A 21193-nucleotide genomic window follows, 5' to 3' on the forward strand; every position below is an offset into this window, starting at 1 on the left:
ACTATATTGTAATGCTATCAAATTATCAATACTCTAATTTCTTGTAGTGATAGGCAGATGGAAAGCTTGCAACGTATAATACGGTTTGCATTTGGTTAAGTCGAACAAAAAATGCCGGAAATTGAACCCATCATCCACATATTCAAACAATATAGTTTACGTTGTACATTTTCCTATAGAATCATCTCTTGTCTGAAGATCAGAATATAAAATCTTCAGATTCAACCACATTATGACATACATATATCTAATCACGTTTGAGCATGGACACAGAAAATCTGAACTGGCTAAGACCTAAGAGCAACCCCTACTTTAAACAAGTTTGGTTTCAAGGCTTTGGTGTAGGAGCCGGTCTACATAGGATGGGATGCCTCTTTCTGTTCAAAGTAACCATACACTTAGCTTGATACTCCACAAGAGGTCCATCCGGCTTCTCCCTAGCCATAAACGTAATGTATGACTTTGATCTCGGTCCTCCGCGATAATTACCTCTCACAACTTCAACGAACTCCACATTACACACCTAGAACCACATACAAAAAAAAAAAACAATCATAAGGCTTAGCTACCCATCTAAAGCATTATAAACGGTGAATGACAAACATATTAAAACAAACCCAAAAGAAGAAGAGAGAAAAGGAACTAGCCTTGTCTTGGTTGTGTTTCTGGAGACAGACATGTACCATCTCTTCCCAGTAGTCACGAAAGGTTTTGCCCCAAAGTGCAATCCGGTCCAAACTTGTAGTACAGATGCTTTTGTACAGATGCCTACGGTCTGGATCCAAGTAAAATCCCTACATTGTACTAGAAATCAAAAATCACACCATCTCAATTTTCATATATAACTCATAATTCAAAAGAAAGATGAAGGGTACCTTGCTGTCGATCAGCTGGCGTTTGACGATGTTGTAGTTTTTCAAAGCCTCCAACTCGTCAGATGAAAGCTGCTCATTGGAGGCGGGATCCGAAGACGAATAATACTCTAAACCGTCGAAGCTGTCCACATCCCATTCAGGCGCCTTTAGGATGTCATTATCAGCTTTAGTATCGCGACGCTCCTCAATTTTGACTTTGCCATCACTGCCTTCTTCAATCCTCGAGTCTCCTTCTGTCTTCGTCGTCTCGAGTACGCATGGTTTGAGAACCATGGTGATGGTGATCGATAGCGTAAACCCTAGAAAACTCACAAGTTGAATTTGGGGAAGTGAAAACTAAAAATATCTTCGAGCAGGACTAATCGAGTCGATGATATTAGGCCGTCCTTCAATTTACCTTCAGGCCAGAAAATGTGTTATATTTACCCAAATGCCATTCCATTTTTTTTTTATTATGAACGATTTGAATTCCTCTTTTAATAAATTTTTGAATATTATATAATTCAAATTCACATTCACATTAACATTCCCTTACAAAAATTACTTTTAATGTATATAATGAGTTGGTGGTGGGATTTTTGAAGACAGGGATTGCTGACGCTCATCCTCTATCTTTCCTGGTACGTTTATGCCATGACTTCTTAACAAGAAACTGAATAGTCCATATCTCGCATATGTATAAAGAAGCGAACCATCTCGCGGATGGTTTAACTCGATATGCTTTTACTTTACCTGTAGGTTTTCAATTCTTGGAGTCGTATCCGCCAAGTTTAGAGTCTGTTGTAAACGATGATGGCCAAGGAACTATGGTTCCGAGGCTTATTCGTGTTTGAGTTTTTATTTTATTTAATAAATTACACCACTACCAAAAAAAAAATTGAATTTTACATTTGATTTTAAAATAAAATTAGTGAATTAAATATATATATTTTATGTTAAATATTAATAATTAATATTAACCTACAATAAAACTGTAAGACTAATTTTAAATATTTTTTTAGTTTTTATTTAAAATATAAACATCTCTTAAATTTATTTTACTATTCATACGATTTTCTAATAAAACATTAAGATTAATTTAACATGAATTATCAGAAAAATAAAAATTCTGTCAATACATTGTGAAAATATAAAAACTGTTATATTATAATATTTAAATATTATCAGCAAAATATTATTTTTTATTTATTTAAAATTTTTTTCTAAATATTTGTTCTTTTTTTCTTTGTTCCATTTTGTTCCTCGTTAGACAATGTAACAAAAATGGTTGAATGGAACAACTATTGTTTAACTAGATTTCTCAACAAGTATACCATCGTTGTCTATTGTATACTCAAATGGGTTAGTGTGATCATACATTTTTTTTTTTTGGTAAAGTGATCGTAGATTTATAACTCTACAAAGGTTGCCATTATAACTCTATAACTTTCATTCCAAAATTCCCGAGAAAAGGACATTTTTGCCAAGGTCATTCTTTTTTGTTTTTTCCTCACATCGTAATACATCTATATATTCTACATGACAAGCACCGTGCAATATTGCAAAGCTTCGACGGCAAAAAGAATCTATGAAGTTTCTCTAAACATGTTTGAGCCTAGACAGAGCAAAACAAAAGTTGGCTAAGAGAAACCTATAACCCATACCTTGAACAAGTTTGGTATCAAGGCAATGGAGTAGGAGTGGGTCTACAGAGGATGGGATGTCTCTTTCTGTCCAAAGTAACCATGCACTTGGCTTGATACTCCACAAGAGGTCCATCAGGCTTCTCCCTGGCCATAAATGTAATGTATGACTTTGATCTCGGTCCTGCGCGATAATAACCTCTCACAACTTCAACGAACTCCACATTCGAATCCTAGAACAACAATGAAAAATAAAAATGTTAGTGCCAAGCTTGGGCTTAACACTTTTCAGGGTTGAAAATTCCAAAACAGAACACTATTACTTCTAAGAAGCTTGTAACCATTGCCATTGTCAACACACCAAAAAGATAACCTAAAAGACTGAATCCTCAAGCTCAGAAAAAAATACCAATCTGAGATCTCTAAGAGAGTCAGACCTTTAGTTCGATCGTCTAAGAGAATGGAGATTTGTTTTCTTGATTCAGACTAAGCTATACCCCATCTAAACAAGTATGAAGGGTGAGTGAGAGAGAGAGAGAGAGATTAGTAACCTGGTCTTGGTTGAGTTTTAGGAGACAAAAATAGACCAACTCTTCAAAGAAGCCGCGAAAGTCTTTATCCGTAAGCGCTTCCCACTCCAAGCCCATTGGTTTTATTCCTCTGTAGTGATCAAAGGGCCTAAGCTTAGGATCCCCGTAAAATCCCTAAACCACCACACACACACGTTATCACCATCTATTTAATCCACAAAGTTTCAAGAATTTTAATTAGCTCAAAAAACAAAAACGCAAAGCACTATATAGGAAGACGTACTCTCAATCATCTGGCGTTTAAAGATGCGATAGTGTTCCATCTCTTTTTCGGTGAAAAGTTCCTCATCGGAGGAGGAAAGTATCGGCTCCGGAGAGGAATAATACTCTAAACCATCGAAGCTGTCCACATCCCATTCCTGTGCCTTCAAGTAATCTATTCTCGCCTTAGGCTCCTCTGTTTTGGCTTTCCCTTCTTCTTTCTCACCATCGCTCTCTTCATCCTCCTCTTCCGGGTCGAACTCAGCCTTAGGCTTTGTTAGGAAAGAAGTGACAACCATTGAAGTAGATGATGCGTCCATTGTATCTTCTATCGTCGTCTCGTCTGCGCATTGATAAAGAACCATGATGATCGAGTAAACAACCCTAATTCGTTCCCTCTCTGCTCCGAGCCAAAATATATTGTATCTTCTATCGTCGTCTCGTCTGCGTATTTATATTAGATTTTTATATCCGGCAATTACTTTCTGCCCTTTAGAAATTGTTATTTTCACGCAACTGCCATTCCAATCTGGTCAACGAAGGCTGTCTTTTTGTATTATGTTCGATTTTATTCCGGGGGTATTGAACAGTCGAATGTGACAGATTCTTAGATTTATTCAATACACCGTTTTACAGTTTCTTTAAAATTATGGTGTTACTGAATGATATATTTTTGGTAGGTCTGAATGATATATTTTTAAATCTTTCTTTTAGAATATTTTGAATCCTAGTGTTATTGTAATTATCAATTTCTTAATGCTATTAAAATCAAGAGTTTATTTATTTTACAAATCGAATTATGCATATAAATCCAGTTTGCAATACTACTTTTTTTTTAGTTTTAACTTTTAAATGTTTCTCGCATTATAATTCTCTAGAGCTCGTTCATGTTTATTTTTTTTCATTATGTTTTAATTGGTGTAATTGTGTTTCATGGTGTTGTAATTTACATAATCATTTAATAATCTATATTAACATTTTTTAAGTACATTTTGTTTTATGCCCTTTAAGTTTTACTTATTTAATTTTTTTTACAACATTAATCCCTAAAACAATTTCATAAATAACATTGCAGAGAAACTCAAATACTAAATTTTCTTAAATTGACCAACATTTGTTACATTTATTGCCATAAAATCTTAACAACATCTATACATTTCGATTTTTTTCCAAAAACAACTCTACCCATTAAAGTTCTAACCCATTAAATCTCCAAAACTATTTTTATGGATGCTAAAATCTCTCAAATTTTAATAATACACAACAGATTTTTTTTAAACACTTTTAGATGTGTAGCAGGGGATAAATATATTACTAGACTATACATATACCACACAGGTTAAAACCTTGAAAACACTACAAAAATCATATTATTTGAATACTTATATCAAATACTTGTAAAATTTTATATATTTAAAATTAATAAAACAATAATAAATACTCCCTCTATTTCATATTAAGTGTCATTTTAGGATTTCTCACACATATTAAGAAAATCATTGAATTTTCTATTTGACCCCTTATTAATATATTATACAATTTTTTCTGTTGGCCAATACATTGAATTATTAGAGATAAAATTGGAAAATTTACCAAACATCTACATTGGAAATACAAAGTGACACTTATTCTGAAACAAAATTTCCAGGCTAAAATGACACTTAATATGAAACAGAGGGAGTAACAAATAAATACAATATAAATTTTAAATTTTTTAAATTAAAAATATATTTAAAATTAATAAAACAATAATAAATACTCCCTCTATTTCGTATTAAGTGTCATTTTAGGATTTCTCACACATATTAAGAAAATCATTAAATTTTCTATTTGACCCCTTATTAATATATTATACAATTTTTCTGTTGGCCGGGTTAAATACTAGTAGAAATACAAATTATAAGCTTTTAAAATTGCTGGCAAAAAGAAAAAAAAGCTTTTAAAATTTGTAGATAATGGATTAATGGAAGCTTGATAAATTTATGGTATATATAAAAATGTTTGTTTGTCGATATTTAGATCAGATGCATTTGGTTATTAAATCCATAAGTAGAAATGTATTGGATTCAGACAATATACTATTTATTCTGCATGGTTCCAAATGAGTTAGTGAGCTTTTGTTGTGTGTGTAATGTTGAATTGTCAATCTCCTAGTCACAAGTGACAATATTAAAAATACGTTAAGATTGTTCTTTGATCAGCAAAGCTTCTGCTTTGGTTTTTAGCACAGATAACAACTCAAAGCAGACTCCAAGAAACTTGAACAATGGAGCCAAAGCTTACACCAAGTACTTCGACTCACTTTTGGAGTTTTGACCATCCATCAAAGGTGCAAGATTCTGAATCTCATTGCTTTCGTGGTGTTGCAGGTTCTGAATCTTTTCTAGCCCTTTCTCATCTTCAATCAGCACAGAGTGATAGTTCACGTCTCCTATGTTCCTCTCTGCCTCTCCGTCCTTCAAAATGATTTCCAGTTCATCCAGACATACTGAGATGATTACTGGATCTGGACATATTAGGAGATCACATAAAGGTCTTATGCAACCCTGCTCCACCAAGTATCTGAATCACACCACAGGATCGGACACTGTGACTTGATGATCAATAAGCATGTTACAAAGTGAAAAAAAAAGAGAGAAGATAAGAGATACGTACTTTATTTGATCATGAGAACAACCTGAGGTTGCATTCGAAATTGCACATACGACTTCTTCCTTTATGTCAATATTCAGCATTTTGAGCTATAATGACCAATGTTTGGATCAAATTTTCATCAATAAGTGACTGTTAATATATACATTAGGGGTAAAGGAAGACAGAGATAGAAAACAATTAGTTATAGCTACAGAAGGGGTAAATTTGCTTTTTTATGTTATCTGCAACATTCTTAAATAAACAAATTGTCACCTGAATATGTTCTTCGGTGCCTGCAGTGATGTTTGAAATCGTCCTGCAAGCGTCCTTCTTTATTTCTTTCCATATTAGAACATAGTTTAGAGTAAGCAGGTTGGTAAAAACACCACTCTCTCTATCACAACCTGAGAAAAATAAGTTCAAAGAGGTTTATCCAGAGCCTAGGCATTTTGTTCTTTGGTTACAAAATCTAATCATAACATTGTACACAAGCCATATATAACAATGCAAGCACTGCATCCTCTAAATTTATCAGTATATATAGTGATATATTTAATCATTCAATAGACATTATGATAACTCAACGGAAAGATGTGTTTTAAAAGGAAACATATATAGAGTATAAAAGTACATACTTCGGTCAGCTGATTGTCTCCGTCAGTTAGCTTCATAATGGTACCTAATGCCGGATCAATCATACATGGAGCACCGTATCTGCAAACGAAACAAAATGGTCAGCCTTCTTTATCAAAACATGTAGCGAAGGCTTTAAATTTTTTCTTCAGTACCCGAGAAGTTGAACTAGTCTTGGGACAAGACGAGCGTCGATAAAACACCTGGCAAAAGGGAGGCCGAGGCTGGCCAGAGCAGTAGTTTGACAAAGTGGGAGTGGCGATTTGAGAAAACACCATAGCAAAAAAAAACAAAAAAATTGGTTCGGAATTAAACCCTATAGGATAATGCCAAATAAAGGTACCGTATAAAGTAACAATGGAGCCAAAGATTAGTCTCCACCAAAGAACTTGACTCACTCTTTTAGTATGGTTCCATTCCAAGATTGTGTGGGGATCTCATATGTAGATAAATATTTTTCAACAGTTTGAAAGTTTTTTGTTTTTGTTTTTGGTGTACTACCATTTAATTATACATTTCAACTGAAGTTGAATCCGCTAGAAAGGATTTAGGACTTGGTTCTCTCACAACAGAGAGACCAGAGATCATCACCTTGGAGGTTGTTGTGTCTGCTCATCATCCTTCTGCCCAGTATGTCTCCAGAATCTGCATAGCCTTAATGTAGATCACATTGTTTCCGTGATGTCGTCGCAGGTTCTTAATCTTTTCTAGCCCTTCCGCATCTTCGATCTGCTGAGAGTAATAGTTCACGCCTCCTATGTTCCTCTCTGCCTCTCCGGCCATCAAAATGTATTCCAGTCCAAACAGACACTTAAAGATGACTATTGGTTCTGGACATACCAGGTGATCACATAAAGGCTTTATGCAACCCTGCTCCACCAAGTATCTAAAACACATCAATAGAAACTGTGACTTGTGATGATCAATAATAAGAGCATGTTAAAAAAGTGAAAGAAGAAGACATGGACGTACCTGATTTGATCATGAGAACCACCTAAGGCTGCATTTGAAATTGCCCTTACAGCTTTTTCCTTTATGTCAAATTCAGCATTTTGAGCCAAATTGACCAACTTTGGAATCAGGTTTGCATCAATAACTGCCTGTTATTAGGGTAAAGAGAGACACATAGAAAACAATTAAATTAGTGAGTGATAGCAACAAAAGGGTACGTAAATTTGTTTTTATGTTATCTGCAACATTCACAATCACAAGACTTTTCACCTGAATTTGTTCTTCAGTGCCTTCAGTGATGTTTGAAATCGCCCAGCAAGCGTCCCTCTTTATGTTATTCCAACTTATAGCATAGTCTTGAGTAAGCAGGTTGGCAAGAAGAGGTAAAACACCACACTCTATCACAACCTGAGAAAAAAATAAAATGTTCAAAGAGCCTTTTGGTTACAAAATCCAATCGTAACATTGTACACACACAGCAATATATAACAAATGCAAGCAGCCAAGCACTGCATCCTCTCAACTAATAATATCCGGTATATGTAGTAATATATTTGATCATTCAAGATACATTAAACGATAACTCAACAAGAAGAAGTGCTTTTAAAGGTAACATACTTTTTTCTGCTGATTAACTCCATTAGTTAGATAGATAATGGTACTTAATGCACAATCAATCACAGATAGAGAATCGTATCTGCAAAAGGAAAAAAAAAATTGTCAGCCTTTATTATCTTAACATAAGGCTTTAAATCTTTGTTTTGGGAGTAAGTACTAACCCGAGAAGTTGAACTAGTCTTGGGACAAGACCAGCATCGATAAAATTCTGGATATTTTCTTTTGGACCATGAAATAGAAAAAAAAGTGTCCAACAAGCAGCTGTCAGGAATTGTTCATCATTTATGTGAAGAACTCTCTGAAGTGCAGAGAGTGCAGGTTCCATCTGTTAATCATGTTTCCATGTGTGTTATTAATGTATACAAACTGAGGAAACAAAAGCCTGGAGAGAGAGAGAGAGAGAGAGAAGCTAGAAGACCTAGCAAAAGGGAGGCGGAGGCTGGCCAAAGCACAAGTCTGACAAAACATAAGAGGCGGTTCTAAGCATCCAAATGTCAGTATTCTCATGCAGCTGAGCCAAGAGAGGACTCAATGCACCACACCGTAGAACATAGTCACGGGATTCTACTGAAGCACGAGCAGCATTACCTAGTGCCAATGTAGCCTGCAGATTATGGTAAATAACATAAAAAATTTCAACTCATATCTCTCGCATTAATTTGTATCTAAAAGAAGTAAAATACCTCCATATGGAGAAGAAAGCTATCAGTAGCAGCATCATCACTAGCAAGAAGATGGACAAAGATTTGAATAGCACCGTGGTCAATTAGCACGTTGGCGTTCTCATCTTCAGAAATGATTCTTAGAACGGTAGCAGCATCCAACTAACGACGATCATCGAATATCAGAATTAGTGAACAAATTAAATAACCAAAAATCAATTGATGAGCAACTTTTATCTTCAAACCTGAAGCTCGATGTTATCGTCCTGCTTAAGAAACTCAACGAAACGAGGCACAACTCCAGACTCTATTATCTTATCAATTGGAGGGTTTTTCTCTGGGAATATATAAGAAGAAGAAGAAGAAACTTAAAAGAAACATTCAGATATGGAGATCAAGAAAAGTAAACAGATTTTGTACCATGTTCAAGAAACTTTCTGAACTTGGAAGCGTATTCAGACCGTATTGAAGGATCATCTGACAGAACACCATCAATCATCTCTTTGTCCACCTACAGGAATTATAACAATCAAAACCCAAACCAGAGATTGATTTGATCACTTGTGATACGAACCTGAGAAACCGGTTTGGGGTTTAGACGAACCTCTTCCTTAACTTCGGGGTTCAGCGACATGGCTTTCTCTCTTCTTTGACCTCTCTTCCAAGCGATACACAAGACTTGAAAGAGAAACCCTAGAAATCTCTCTTATCTTCTTTGACCACCTCTTTTTGATGATCGTTATGAGAAACCGGTCTGGTTTGATTTAGTTTCAATTAAGGGAACCCTTCAATTAATATAATTGAATACCGGTTTGGTTTTGGTTTGATTTAATTAATACAATAAAAGTAGAGGAGTTTGTGTTTGACACATCAGCTTGAACTTTCTGGTGTTGACACACCAATTAAAACAGTTAACCAATCAAAATATAATGATTAATACAAATCATCATGTACTACCAATAGAAATTGAATTAGCAATAGAGTCATGTACAGTAAAACCTCTATAAATTAACAAGATCGGGATCACAATATTTTGTTAATTTATAGATGTTTCAATTTATCAATAAATTAATAAAATAAGATATTAAAAATAAAAGATATTTATAAAAATATTAATTCATAATTATTAATTTATGAAAAGATTTTTTCATTTTCACAATTTTGAATATTCTATTAAAAATAAGATACTTTTGTTATAATTCATACTTTTATAGAATTTTCGTAATTTATAATTTCGGCTATCGTTATATAATGGTTATCAATAGTTTACTATATTATCCAACTGAATATGATAAATATTTAGAAGTTCAGAATTTTTAAAAATTGTTGTTATTATATATCTTTCATGATGAAGTCCAAGAAGATATTGCAGTATTTTTAAAACCAATCACACTTAAAAAAGCAACTATGGTGTAGGACGCTCCATAATTTTTGGATGCAATTTGAGAAAATAACACAAAATTTTTTTGATGCATTATGAAAGATTATTGATGAACTACGATAAGAATACAAATTCAAAAATAGACAAACAATAATCTATACTATTAATTGGGGAGTACAAAAAGAAAGAAAAAAAAAATCTATATCATATATCCATGTTGCCAAACAGATCCAATTGTCTGCATAATTACAAAAAAAAAAAAAACATCTATATCCCATATATTTAATACTTTCTAAAACAACTAAGTCAAAAGAATAAAGATAATATATCATATAAATTAAATCTATTAACAAATTTATTGACTTTTACCTAAATTCTATATATCATTAACTATAAAAATAATCGTACTTAATATATTTCCATAATAAAATCATGTACTTATAGGTGTGGAGAAATTAATTGAAACTGAAAAATTAATATAGTGCTTAAAAATCGTGATATTAGAAAACATTCAGCCATAATTTTAGGAAAATCATAATTAATCTAACTTAAGCGTAACAAGATAATAATGACTATAAAAGTAAAGTACTATTAGAACAACACACAATACTTCTTCACACAAAAAAAAAAACACACAATACTTCTTCCAAAGAAAAGCAGACCTAGATATAAAACTGAAAGTGCTGGAAAAAAGTCAATTTCAAGATTAAAATATTTTTCATACCTCCAAGTCATATACTGCAGTATTTGGAGTGAAACTGCAAATGTTTTGGGAATATAAACTGTAAGTTTTTCAAATAAACTTTTAAACAAATAGTATATTTGTAAACTTTTAAAAACAAATGTCTAGCATAATTCTTATTCATCTTTTCTTCTTACATACAGTATATATTTAGCGGCTTCTGTTTTTATTTATTTAGATTCAATATTATTAATGGAGAAGGTGTTCTCAAGTTTTATCTGACCGAATAAGTTTTAAGTTTAAACAAAGGTAAGCTTATTCTAACCTTATTAACATAATTTTTGTGGAGTGTAAATCAATATATCAAATTATATTAAGTCAGTGGAATGTCAGGTACTCAGAGATGAAGATATTATCAAGAGCAATTGATAAGTTTGTAATCAACATTCTCAAATCCAAGATCTCCAAAGGATCAACAAGTGGTAAGGATCACAATGGAACGAAACACAAATTACGTCCACCTTTCTATATTTTTGGTTGTCTCAAACGGATTTCAATAGTTTTTAACAGGTTTTATCCAGTTTGAAGTTCACAAAATTAATAGAAATCTTAGACCATTAATCCGGTTCGACCGCTGGATTGTTTTGAATTTTGAACACTGGTGAAAGCATTAATATTTCAAATATTTAAACATTAACAAATCAAAATGAAACAAAACTAAAAACTCAATTGTTATGAGTCCGGCTTATAAATACTACAAGGGGATAACCCGTGCTACAGCACGGGATTAAATTTTTTTTAACCTTTTTCTTATCTGAGTTAGGTAATCTATCTTATTATCGAAGTTAAAATAAAAACGTAATCGGTAATAAACTAATTCAGTCGCTTTATATAATCTCATACTTTGCATAATATAGCTGCTTACAAAATCAGACAGACAAAGAGTATATTGAATAGTAGATATGTTAGAGGGTATATATTGGACAATATCGGATAGTAGGTTCGTAATGGATTACGCAGAAAGCAATATCGGACTATAGTTTTGTTGGTTTGTGTTTTAAGATTCTAAACAATAATAATAATTTGTGTTTATGAATGTTTAATATCCAAAGTAAACAATAATAAAATAAAATAAAAATAATAGTAAGAGTAGAAATGACTCATATAGTCATGAAAGTACCATATTCCGTCATTAACCCATTCAACCATGTGTTGTATTTTCTCTGTAGGGCAAATTAGAATAAATATAGAGTTAGTAACATATATATTAATAAAACGAAATTATAATATACCTAGAATTTAGGGAGTAAGTACCATTCCATTTCCTAGTGAAGATTTTGGAAAACTTCTTTAAAAACAACATTGGTGGTCTTTGTTTGAGGTTTTCCCTCAGCATCTGTTATCAACATCTTCAATCCAGACTTTGATTTAACTCTTGACATTGCTACATATAACTGACCATGGGAGAAAACGGGTCTAGGCAAGTATATACCAACATTTTCCAGAGATTGACCTTGACTCTTATTGATAGTCATTGCAAAAGCAACTGACACTGGGAACTGTCTTCGGCGCATTTTGAAAGGCAACCTAGTATCTGATGGTGATATCAACATCCTAGGGATGAGAACTATCTTACCAACTCGCGTACCAGTTAAAATCCGAGCTTGCAAAACATGGTCCGCCATTTGGGTGATCTGCAGTCTTGTACCATTCATTAAACCACCATGCGGATCAATATTTCTCATTAACATAATTGGACAACCTATTTTCAAACGAAGCCTATGATAAGGTATACCCGAAACCTTAATGGTATTTAGAAAATCTGGTGAGTAAACTTTATTTTTCAGAGCACGTTTATCTTGAGGGTCAATTGAATCAGAACTTAGATAAATTCTTTCTTCAGCTGTAAAAATAAGAAAAAACAAAATCTAAATAAAATAATTTGATGAATTAAGTGTGTATGATTACTAACAATAACTAAAGGACGAATAAAGATGAACTAACCGTTTAGACTTGATAACATGACATCATTGATAGAATTGACATCTTCATTCGTAGGGCAAAGAATAGCTCGTTCTTGGAAAAATTTAGGATCTTTTTGAGTGGCAAAGTTCTTTCCGTAAACAGCTTCAATGATTGACTCTAACGGAGAGGAACCCTCTGGAATAAGTAACTCTTGTGGGATATCTATTTCACACACACCATCATTAGGCTCATTAATTTTTCCTTCTCCAACTGCGAGTATCCATTTAGAAAACTCTTCTATCTCGCTGGCCTCTTGTTTACCAATGTCTTGAAGCAACCTCATATTCTTTGTCAATCTTAAAACTTTGCACTGATTCCATAAGTATGAAGAGTTTAATGATGCATTGACAATCGCTTCCCTTCCTGCGCCAACAATAACGGGAAGAATTTGTCTGAAATCACCTCCAAAAAGGACAACTTTTCCTCCGAACAATTTGTCTTCTTTACTCCTCATAATATCTTTCAAGCTTCTGTCTAATGTCTCAAAGCAGTATTTACTCATCATTGGAGCTTCATCCCATATGATTAACTTTGCTTCTTTAACCAACGCACCAAGTTCTGAGCTCCTTGACATGTTGCAAGTAGAAGTTTCATTTGGATTTAAAGGAAGGGCAAACCTAGAGTGAGCTGTTCTTCCTCCTTCCAGTAGTAGAGAGGCAATACCGCTAGATGCCGAATTGAGAACAATATGACCGTTTGATCTTATTGCTGCAGACAATGCTTTCCACAAAAATGTTTTCCCTGTTCCTCCAAATCTATATAAAAAAAATACACCACATTTGTCATTGATTACAGCTTCCATTATCTCATCATAGATCTTCTTCTGTTCTTCTGTTAGCATCTTTTTCCAACCATCATGTTTCTTTGCTAAATCCTCACGGTTGTAGTTGAGTTCATCCAGTATCAACTGATTAGGCAATGTTACATCTTCAAGAGATATGTGTGGCATAAGCTTGTATTTTTGCAATGAACATCCATTTCTTTTCATTAGCTTCTGTAACTCTCTTAGTAGCAATTTCTTTTTTTCCGTGTCTGACAAACAAAAGTCTAACGAAAACAATATTTACTCATATGGTTAGAGAAATGAAAATAAGCTATCATATATTTAATAAATAATATATAGTCAAATTATTGGTGGATATAGAAGTAAAAATATACCTGGACGTTGTCTCCTCTGTTTTTCTTTTCTCTCAATATCTTCTGAAAGGATTTTCCATGTTTCTTCCCATACAGTTTTAGGAGAAGTTAAACTTTCAGATATAAGCATTATCACAAAAAGTCTACGACAAAACTTTGATGAACACCAAAAATTAGCTTCCTTTATGCCTTCAATATACTCTTTGTCATCATCTAGCAAACCTAGAGCGAAGCATGCCTCTTTATAGGTTTTATAAAGAACACCTTTGACAGTTTTAATGTCGTTGAAACTGGTAGGACCTTTTTTGCTGTTTATGAGAATTCGAAGATGGTATGAATCTTCTAAATTATGTGGCACATAATTGATTCGCCCAATAGAGAAACCAGTTCTACCTCTCGGACGAAACTCTTTCTCCTTTTTATCATAGATGTATTTATTTGGAATCTGTTCATATGTAAGCTTTCTTGCTTCCTCATCCCTTAGACACAACTCAAACCAAGCGGTAAACATCGTGTGATCAAGAGTTGGGCGATTTAATACGGTAGTTGGCTTGTCGCCATCTTTGTAGAAAACAGGTTGCTTTCCTTCCTCATGAAATGTAAGTTTGACAACAGGTGTTGTTCTATAGTGTATAGGATACTGATTCGTCCTCCAGAAAGCTTCACATGCGGAAACATATCTGCAAAATGGAAAAATTTCATATCATTCAATTCATTTGACGGGGTATCATCTTATAGAACTATTTAAACATGTTTTAGATAGATAAACCTGCAGTCAAAGAAATCTTGAACATCATCCTTTTTTTTGGATGAGTTAATATTGACACCGTCGGAGGTATACTCTGTTTCATCCTCTTCTTGACCTGCCTCAACAGATACAGTAACACGATCTTGACCTTTGTGCACATACTTAAATAAGTACTTGACCGATCCAGTTTGGTTACACCATTCCACGTTAATGTGAGCTCGGTACTTTAGAGAAAGTTTTCTGTTGTATGGGACGACATATGTATTGTCGCACTTGAAACCATTCTTCTCTATAAAACGACCATCATCCCTCCTCCTATAAATTGGATATCCATCTCTGTCTAAGTTTGTTGTATCAACAAACTCCTTAGGATAGAACTTTGAACATTTTCCTCCAACCATACACGGAGAGTTCATATTCGCACTTCCACAGGGACCATGAATCATACATTCTTTGACAACTTCGTAGAGTTCTGGATCTTCATCTTTATCTGGAATTTCAGCAGAAATTATCTTGTCAATATGATCGGCTGTTGGGAACTTATGTTTTTTATCCATCCAAACAATAATATGAGCATGAGGAAGACCTCTTTTCTGAAACTCAATCTGATAAATAGCTGCAAAACAGATTATGTTTATAAATTTAATCATTTTCAATTAAAAATGATTTAATATTTTAAAATTCAAGATTTTAGTGGAAGAGATTTACCTGAAACTGTTTTCCCCAATATATGTTTCTTAGTTAAATCATCCATAAACTTCTCTAGTTTCAGCTTAAAAATTCTGCAAATGATGTCCGGTCGATCATCAGCTTTCAAATTCCTCTGATTGACGAATCTTGTGATTTCTGGCCACTTAGCATTGCAAGTGAAGGTTATAAAAAGGTCTGGGAAACCGAAATGTTTACATGTAGCCATAGCATCCAAATAATTTTGCCTCATATAACTTGGTCCACCGGTGAAAGAAGGTGGAATAACAACTCTGTTACCACGATTTGTGAGATCATCTTCTCCTTCATCCGCTGCGAGCTGAATCTCCTCTATGTTTGAACTCCTTAATTTCTTCTGGTTTTTTTTTAGGTACCGGAGACGATTAGACTCAATCATAGTATACGTATCAACCAAGAACTGCTGAAATAAACGCTTAGACCGGAATAATATATGTTTCTCATCTTTCCTCTCGTGTAGCCTATACGCGTACCACTGCCTCATACTTATATCCTTTCGCTTCTTCTTCTTTGATCCTTTTTTAACCCTCTTTTTCAAACCCAATGTGTATCCATCTTCACCGAGTGGAAATAAAAGAGGATATTGCAAAGCAAGATAAGATATATGACACTCATGAATCCTTTTCAACTTACCAGATTGCATTTCAACCACTATATCACGCTTATTCATTTCGGTATGGAAATCTCCAGGTATCAATGCAGCAACTTCAGAAGCAGTAGGCAAATTATATTTGGTGCCATCTTTCTCACGTGTAGAGACGATTCGCATATGGAAATTTGCTTTTTCTTTTTCCAAAGCAAACCTATCTCTTGCATAACGAAAATGCTGTACGTAAGGATTTATTTCATTCAACATCTTCTGCAGTTTTTCAACAATTTCCTTTTTGAACTTTCTCTTTTCAGATGGATTCTCATCATCTTTACCTTTACTGAAAATAGAATTAGTATTAGAAAGGATCAAATATAGTAAATTAATTAAAAGAAAAACTATATTACCAATAATATTTTGGATATAGAATTACCTCATTATATTCATTCGGTTTGCTACTTCATTTTCAGTATCAACAATATATAACTGTTGAAACTTTGGATAGTCGCCAGGTTTTGGTTTCAAAGAACCCATTAGATGATAATTTTCGCCTTGCAGAGCAAACATAGAAGGACCTCGACCTTTCTTTACTGAACGATCAACTTTACCTCCTATAGAGGTAAATGAGAATATCATGTTATAAGCTCTGATATTTTCTCGGAAATGTTTGGCTAAGTCATCATCAGATGTTAATAACCACAAAAGCAAAGCTGGAGATTCTTTAAACGTAGGTAGTTGAATTTGTCCATGCATGCAGCATCCACTGTATATTGGTGTTTTTGTATTCTTCCTCCGATTTAATCTTTCACCATACCAGAAAATAGCACCACAATCCTTACATGTGTGGACAGGATCACCGTCATCTTCATAAGCTGAATTTATAAAAAAACAGTTTATTAATTATGTTTGAAAATCAGTATCCGATATATATATAAAAAAAAAAGAAAATTCTGATAACTATACCGTCTTTTGTGTTTTTCGTCTTCTGTTTCTCCTTCAAATTGATATTGTCCTTCACAGTTGAATTAGGTTTACCAAACACCTTTTGAATAGCCTCATCAAAAAGGTTTAGGAAATCATAACGACATTTAGCCTCTTTATGTTTATCTTCAATGGTTTGTGTAATCGGCTCTGAATCAGAGTCAGACTCAATAGCATCAGATGGGTCATGAGGTTCATCTTCTTGACTACTACAATCAAAGACTTGTTGTTCATATTCAGCTTCTGAATCATCTGTTATACAACATTAATTAGATATATATAATGAATTCAATAACTATTGAGTGAAAATTAGTAGAGACAATCCTGTACTATACCACTTTCAAAATCCTCAAGTTCCGAGTTCTCTTCTTGATCAGATGTGTTGTCTAAATCTCTGAATTTACTGATAGTATTGTTATCCACAGAAGGATAAGTTGAAGAAACAATTACTTTGCCTGCTTTTAAAAATAGGGGTTAGTAAAATAAACTCTTTTTCAAGATTTTGAGTAGAATAGATTACTATAATCACCCTAAATAATTTGTAAAAAAATTGTTTACCGAATCTAGTTTGTTGTTTTTTACTGATGTCGTGGCTTGGATCTATGATACTTGGTAGCAACGAATGAGTTGTATTTTGAGTATAGACATCCAAGGTAACTCCTTTATTCATATTGCCTGCTTGATTAGTATTTACAGAATCTCTGCTTGGAGTGTCAATGATTTCAGAGAAATTTGATCCATTTCCTGTATATATATTTTGCATAGGATAAGAATGTGTATTAGAACTAAATTATAAAGTATTCAGTGAATAACAAAAATATTATATGATTATACGTAAATATAACCTTTTGAATATGGACTAATCCTTGCTTCATTCGTAAGAGACGACAAACGCCGGATTGGAGAAATGCATACATTAGGTGTGCACGGGGTATCTACAAAATAAATATTGGTAGGAGGTGCATATCCAGAACCTTAGCAACATAAGAAATAATATGGATTAATGGAGTTAAATAATTATCTCTAATCTATAATTAAGAGGTACATACCTTGGAGGATTTTTCTTGAAGCCGATGGTGTTAGTTTATTGATTCTGATATCATTTTCATATGGTAACATCCTTTGTGATCGGTCTAAAGGAAAAGTAACACTTGTATTACTGTAACATTTTTTTGTTAAATCTTTAAACAGACGAACGTATACAGAACTGATAGGGACTGTATTATAAGATCCAATATTTTTAGGAGATGGATGAACAGGACCTGACAAACAATAAAAAAATGATTTGAATTTATGTTATTAGATTATTATGTACAATCTATATTATATATAGTAAAGAGTTACATACCATGGAGTTCTTTTCTTGAAGTGGATGATGTTAAAGGAATTTTTGTCCCATTTTTTTCATGTGCTGACCTTCTCTGTGGCTGTTGTGTAGATTTGCTAACACTTTTATTATTTTCAGTGGTATTTGTAATATCCTTCAACACTGCACGAAATGCAGATTTAATAGGGACTGTATTTTTAGATCCAATAAATGGTTGTGGTGGATTCTCCTTTTCAGAAGATGGAGTTATCCGAAATTTCTTCTCTAAGTTTGGAAATTGTGGAGATTTAGGAGTTTTGTTCTCACATTCATCTTTCCTGCGTTTCATAGTCACTGATTTAACAGTATGTTTAGAGAAACTGCGGATAGTTGAAACTATAATCAGCCCAAAAGTAAGAATGAGAGGAAGAAAGATAATTTTGTTAGTTGTTGTGATTGCGTTTAATTACAATAGTAATTAAAAAGATATTTATTCCTAATTTAGTTTCTTTGATATAATTCCCCTATAATTTGGTTCATTAGTTGATTTTATAATCAATAGTGGAAAGTAATAAGTATAATGCATATATGCGTTTCTCCAAAGGATCAACAAGTGGTAAGGATCACAATGGAACGAAACACAAATTACGTCCACCTTTCTATATTTTTGGTTGTCTCAAACGGATTTCAATAGTTTTTAACAGGTTTTATCCAGTTTGAAGTTCACAAAATTAATAGAAATCTTACAGACCATTAATCCGGTTCGACCGCTGGATTGTTTTGAATTTTGAACACTGGTGAAAGCATTAATATTTCAAATATTTAAACATTAACAAATCAAAATGAAACAAAACTAAAAACTCAATTGTTATGAGTCCGGCTTATAAATACTATATTAGATAAATTTGTATGAGTCCGGCTTATAATACCAAAATTTCTAAAATATTTGATATTATTGTATATCCAAATCAACAAAAACCAAATGAAACCGAACCAAAACAAAACATTTAAATGAATGCTCCAGCCTAATTTTGTCTACGTCACGGCGTTCAGATACTGTTAGAGTTCGGATAAGATATTTCGGATTTTTGGGTTTTTAGGTTTAGAGGTATAGGATCCGTTCGGGATTTTCTAGACTTTGGGTTTGGATCTGGTATATTTGGGTACCCATTTGGATTCCGGTTCAGATCGGGTTTGGATTCGAGTTTTCGTATTTAGAGATTTGGAAACCATTCGAATATTCTAAAATTTTAGATACAGGTTCGGATCAGATTTGTAGGATAGGATTTTCGGATCCAGGTATTTTCCCAGGCCTAATTTTGACTCTAAATTCGAGTATTTTGTTTTTTTAAAAGATAATCGTAACTAATCGAAAAGCGAGTTACGGTCCGAACAAAAATTGATATTATAATGATGTCTTTAATTCAAGTATGTGGAACTATTTACTCCCTGTAAATCTCGCGGAACAGGTTTTTATAGGGTCAAAAGATTTTAAACCCGAGCGGTATAACATGTTGGGGTTTATTCCTTTGATATCTCTATTTGGGTTATTTGGATTCACGATGTTTTAATTCATTTTCACGATTTTTTATCCTGTTTGATAGTTTATAAGTATGATAGAATGGTCAATCTGGTTCACAACTCATCCGGATTCATCATTATGTCAGTCCAAGTTCCATGTGAAATCAGTCTTATTTCAAACATTCACAAACTAGATTGAAATCAAACCAATACAAATTTGGATTATAAATACTATACTAAATTTAGTGTATGAAGCTACTACAAGAATCATGTGTTATAAATCAAAACACTTAAGTGCAGATCCAAAATCTTGAAAAAAAAATATTTAGAAAAATAATCTCGCACGTATGTGCGGGTCGATCCCTAGTAGAGCTATATTTCATTAAATTTTCTTAGATATATATATATATATATATATATATATATATATATATATATATATATATATATATATCTTATTATATAAAGTTTGATGATAAAATTACTAATTAACAAGATCGTGACATGTGTCAATTATATCATTCAGATGTTGACACATGTCAATTCGTTATTAAAATTTTAAAAAATAAAAATGTAATAATAAAAAACCTTACCTAAAAAGGTTTTGTATAAAAATAAATAGATAAAATAAGACCTAATTTTATTTAGAATCTAATTATAAGATAAAATATATAGATATATACCATAAAATTCAAAATTATAATATTGTTTACTTATTTTAACTTTTAGTTGCTATATTACAAGAAAAATATTACTTTTTATATAAGATAAAAAATGATTGTGAAAATTATACAATTAGTTACTGTTTCTAAAAAAATGTAAATACCCACCTTTACATAAAGAAAAAGATTGTTGAAGTAAAAAAAAAATTTAGATCGTCTCATATTTTTTTCACTAATCAAATAATTAATTCAAAAGACTGCTATTGTAATATATATGATAGGAATATGTAAAATTAAACGTATGCGTTTTTGTAACTATAAAAATGTTAAAGTGAAGAGACATATAATAGGTTATTTAATGTGTTCATAAAGGCAATTTGTTGGTAGTAATTAAGACTAAAGAGTATATTTTAACAATAAAATATATTTGGGTGAACAAATAAACTTTTAGTGGTAATGTAGACAGTACATTTGTAAATGGATAAACATTAGTGTATTATAGCAAAAAAAAACAATTATTTTCTATAACTAAAAGTTTATCTCTTTACTTTTATACATTGTTTTTACTTATAAAAAGTATTAAATATATATTCTTTGTTAACTTTAATTTAATTTAAATACTTTTGAACTCATCTACAACTATTTTCTT

General features: G+C 32.6%; 2 protein-coding genes and 1 pseudogene across 2 annotated transcripts; all 3 read right to left on the reverse strand.

The window, feature by feature from the left end:
* LOC104747524 lies at positions 233-1148 on the reverse strand. The gene is made up of 3 exons (XM_019229636.1): positions 876-1148; positions 648-794; positions 233-523 (listed from the first exon to the last, which is right to left on the reverse strand). The coding sequence occupies exons 1-3, from the start codon at positions 1146-1148 to the stop codon at positions 329-331; spliced, it is 615 nt and encodes a 204-aa protein (XP_019085181.1). The 3' UTR covers positions 233-328.
* LOC109126285 lies at positions 5568-8122 on the reverse strand (annotated as a pseudogene).
* Positions 12175-18710, reverse strand: LOC109126286. The gene is made up of 10 exons (XM_019229639.1): positions 18404-18710; positions 17391-17510; positions 17038-17307; positions 16884-16946; positions 16508-16685; positions 15468-16414; positions 14781-15375; positions 14033-14691; positions 12854-13906; positions 12175-12752 (listed from the first exon to the last, which is right to left on the reverse strand). Exons 1-10 carry the CDS (start codon positions 18708-18710, stop codon positions 12175-12177), a joined length of 4770 nt encoding a protein of 1589 aa, XP_019085184.1.

This window comes from Camelina sativa, chromosome 2 (assembly GCF_000633955.1).
Source record: "Camelina sativa cultivar DH55 chromosome 2, Cs, whole genome shotgun sequence".
In the NCBI taxonomy this organism is placed as follows: Eukaryota; Viridiplantae; Streptophyta; class Magnoliopsida; order Brassicales; family Brassicaceae; genus Camelina; species Camelina sativa.